General features: G+C 42.1%; 1 protein-coding gene across 1 annotated transcript; it reads right to left on the bottom strand.

Annotated features, from left to right (window-relative positions):
• Positions 1–207: 207 nt before the first annotated feature.
• LOC121804738 lies at positions 208–4,106 on the bottom strand. Its single transcript, XM_042204382.1, has one exon. The coding sequence runs from the start codon at positions 3,209–3,211 to the stop codon at positions 440–442; it is 2,772 nt and encodes a 923-aa protein (XP_042060316.1). The 5' UTR covers positions 3,212–4,106; the 3' UTR covers positions 208–439.
• Between the last annotated feature and the right edge of the window lie 315 nt (positions 4,107–4,421).

The raw sequence follows: 4,421 nt of genomic DNA, 5'->3' as shown, positions 1-4,421 counted from the left end.
GCCTTGCATCACATACGACCTTCTCAAAAGAATAGATAATAATTTAGTCAATAATTATTAATCAGACCCCTTTTCTCATGCTTGGCATCCCATAAATTCTTATTTTTATCTTTCTCAAATCCAATGAGAAGCAGTGGAAACGGTAATATCAGAAACAAGAAACAATCAAAGAAAAAAATGATGAAATTTTTCTAGAGCAGAAAGCAATGGGGTCAATAATTCATTCTGAATAGAGTGTAATGCTCCATTGCATCTGCTTCAGTTCAAATACTAAATATTTGAAACAATGAAAAAGAATCGAAAATCAGACTCTACAACAAGGCAAATCAAAGCAACACGACAAAAAGGAAGAAATGCACAGAGCAGCAACGAGGCAGGAGGTGGCAAAAAAATCCATCTTCATTGCTGTTCAACTTAGACCAGCAGCAATGGTGTGCCATCATTCTTCAGCCTCTTCTTTAACAGATGGCAACACACCCTCTTTCACGAAATTTGGTTCTATAAATCTAGCCACAAAAGCCAACAACTTATATACATCATCAAAATTGCTCAGAAATGCAAGTGAAGCAGTCACAACTTCAACTCTGATGAATCCACTTTTCCCGCCATTCCCCATCGGCTTGCAAAGGGTGGTATCCTCAAGACTCAGAGGTCCGCGCTGTTTGGATCCTTCTATGATGCGTATATGACTGAGTATTCCAACACCAAGAGAAATACCGTGCGACTCAGCCAGCTTTTGTACAACTTCCGGACTGATCAGACCCCTACTTCTGTCCCTCACATTGAAAGCCACCGCAGCACCTCTTTCATATTTAATCTTTGGACCATATATGTGAACAAGTGGCGCACAGTCTTTCCCACCCGAACTAGGCAATCTTAGTTGCAGCAGAGAGGTCACAAGCCAATTGATCAAGAAACGGAGCCGGGAGGTGGTCTTGTTGAGGCCCAACATATTTATATGATCCAGATGCTTGCAGATTATCTCGGGTTCACCCCTTTCTGATTCTTGCTCGTCACATTCCCCGTTGCTCAAATAGTCATCATCGTCTATGCTGTTGGGAGACATGTCTCCTGGATCCAAGGTCTGACCAATATGAGCTCTGTGGTTGTCTTCTGTGCTAAAGGATATCCTTCCCCCTTTGTTTCCAGCTGCTTCACTCTCCTCAATCCCGAAAAACCTTCCTCCAGCAATTCTACTCTTTTCTCGCCTTTCCAGCAATCTAAATTCTCCTTCAGTCTCTCGTCTTATAGCACTCTCTTTCTCGAGGCATATCTTAGAAGCACAGCCATTTTGAGTAGTCAGACGATTGGATCCCCTAACAGCAGTGCTAGTTGAATTATTGATACCAACTTCTTCTTCAATCTCTTGGAAGTGCTGATTATCCTGGGTCCTGTATTCTCGTGAAGCTGGATACCCCTCTGAGAATGGCTCTTCTTCAGGTATCTCCTTGAAATGGTCTAGTTCTTGTGAAACTGACCGAACAGCAGCGTCAAATGACAGAGCCTCATGATACACTGGGTTCAACTCCTTGTCGTGCATTCCACTGCTCACTAACTTTGAGGCATTTGGAGAAGTGAGTTTATTGTTCTTCCGGCTAAACCAAGCAGGTGGTAAAGGAGAGGATGCCTTAAGCTTGTTTGAAGGAGTAGCTGTATCCGACCCTACTGGACTCTGACCCAAATCAATCCAAAGTGAGTTGTCCGATGATTCATCTTCACTGAAGACCGGACTTTTCATCATCTCCCCGACAGAAATGCTTTCAGTTTCTTCAAATATAGTGCTTGCGCCGTCCCTGTCAGAGCTATTATCATGCTCCATCTCTGTCTCGAACACATCCCTCACCTGAGCAGAGGTGTAAGCACCAGAAAAGGCTGGCAGCTGAGATACTGGACGATTTTCAGAATTCACTTTACCAGCACCACTCACTTCTTCATCCTCATCAAATCCAAATCCAGGGATATTATCCATAGAATCACTCAAGTAGAGAGGAAAGACAGGGCTTATTTTCACTATACCCGACCCAGCATGACCCGATTGATTTTGAAGACTGCTCATCACAGATTTCTTGATCAAAAGGCATCCAAAACCAGATGGATCATAACCAAACACTTTGTAGAATGACGTGATGATGAAGTCTGGTCGGAACAAAGACAATCCAAGAGAATCCATGTCCTTCGGGCCCAATGCTCCAGCATCGAGCAAGACATGCCAATTGTTCTGTTGAGCAAGAGCCATCCACTGATACGAGTACTTGGCACCAGTGACTCTTGACTGAACAGGGAACACGAAAAGACCGGTTGCAGAATCTTTCTTCCTCTTCTTTTTGTTCGAGATTTGCTTCCTCAAGTCAGTTGAACAGAGCTTGAGAGTAGGCCATCTAAACCAAGCGCTTTGAACCTTTGCACCTTTCTCTCTAGCACTCTGAGCCATCCAGTTCACGGATTGGCTCTCGTGATCAAACATGGTCAACAATCTCTTGTTAGTGTGAAACGGATACGATTCAGCAAGCAACTTGAAAGCTGATCCACGGCTCACAGTGAAAACAAGTCCGTATTCATTCTCAGGGATGTTCAAATAATCCATAATCCTAGTCTTAATATCATACTCTACCGTCCCAATCTCAGCTCCCCCATACAAAGCATGATTACTTAAATTAGCCGTGATCTCAGACAAACTAAACGTCGATGATTCCCAATAATGGACACTTTGCAGAAATGAAAACAATCCAAATCCACAGTAATCAAGGCATACCTTTGAACCAACCCCCAAGAGATGTGAGTACTCATCCTGCCGCAGCTGATCAATCCTCTCTGACGACTGGTATTTGGGATACATCGTCAGGAACTTGGACAAGGCCTCAGTGAGCTGAGGAATTGAGTCCCCCGACTCAAATGTGCGGTCGGCTGCAAGAGCAGTAGCTCTGAGGAACTCCTTCTGGGCATTAAGCCGTGCCAGTGACCGCGAACGGCCTATCCCCTCATCTTGATTGGCCAATGACTCAGCATCAATGTCTTGGGACTTAACAAGGGAGCCATCTTCAGAAGCCTCCTCGAGAGCCTCCCTCAATTTGTGCTCTTGCAATTTCCTCAGAATTGATGGATTAGCCTGTATTTCTTCATTTGACTGCTCAGAACCATCTCTTTTTCTGCTCTTTCTATCCAATAGCAGTGCAGCACAATGAGAGAGCGGTTTCCACAGTGAGAGATGCATCAAATCTTGCTTTCTTTCCCCTTATTTGCTCTTAGAATTTAAGAAAATTCAAATTGAAACAGAGAGAGAATGGCAATGGAGCCTGGGAAAACAAAATGAAGCTTTTTTCTTTCTTTATTGGTAGAGCCTTCTACTGACTGAGCCCAGGTAAAGGAGACCCAATTCAAACCCTAATTTCAAAAGGCAAAAGAAATCAAAGCAAGAAAAAGCTTCCTCGAGAATAAACCTTTGCTTTCAAAAAAACCTAAACATATAAGGAGGGAAAGGGCAAGAGCATTTGCTTTAAACAAACATTCAAACAGCAAGAACAGATTTTTGAGTTCAATCAAAAGAAATGGACTACAGTAAATACTGGGTCAGATCAATGGAACCCTAAACTCAAATGAAATTGCAAAATGAAACGTTCCAGATTCGATGTCTGAGCATCAAATTTGCAAAACCTCAAGGGAGGGAGGGAATCAAGAGAAGCACTAACAATAAGGGAATCAAAATCGACAAGAGATGGTCAGATACAAAATGGGCATTTTCAACAAAGTCAAAGCCTTTTGCGAATCAAATGAAGAAGCCCTCTCTACCTCTTGCTCTTGGATCCCCTGAGCAAGCTATGAGCTCTAAATCTAGAAAATTTGTGTTGAGTCGAGCACCTCTCTCTCTCTCTCTCTCTCTCTCTCTCTCTCTCTTCTGCAAGCAAATTTAAAGCAGACCTTCCACAACAAACGCACATTTACTACACTTGTGAATCAAAAACATACCTCAATTCATTTACCCCACTACTCAGTCTCTCTCTCTCTCCCCTCTAAATTGACCTTGTTTGGGGGTAGGGGGCCTCTAGTGGGATTCTTGAATTGAGGGGATATAAAGAAATTGACTTCCCTTAAATTGAAGTTTTCAATCTGGTATTACTATATTGATTACAGTGATTTGGTTTATTGAAGGCATCAAGAATAGTAGTATAATAAAAAGATTAGTGGTGGGGCATAAAGTCAAATAATCGCTTTTGTGTAGCAGCGTTTCGATCAAAGTCCACTACTACTCAACCTCATCTTATTGGATTTTTATTTCTAAATTCATGCTCTTATCTATATATACGCTAAATTCAACGATAAAAACAGGTTTTATCGATTAATAACTGTTATAGATAGCTCTATAAAGGCAAAATTTTGGATGGTCATCATAGATTCTGAAAATTTTGGATGGTAGCAATTTTCCG

The sequence above is a fragment of the Salvia splendens genome, chromosome 5 (genome assembly GCF_004379255.2).
Source record: "Salvia splendens isolate huo1 chromosome 5, SspV2, whole genome shotgun sequence".
Classification (NCBI taxonomy): domain Eukaryota; kingdom Viridiplantae; phylum Streptophyta; class Magnoliopsida; order Lamiales; family Lamiaceae; genus Salvia; species Salvia splendens.
Note: the sequence above shows the minus strand (reverse complement) of the source record. Positions and strands in the feature narration are given on the sequence as shown.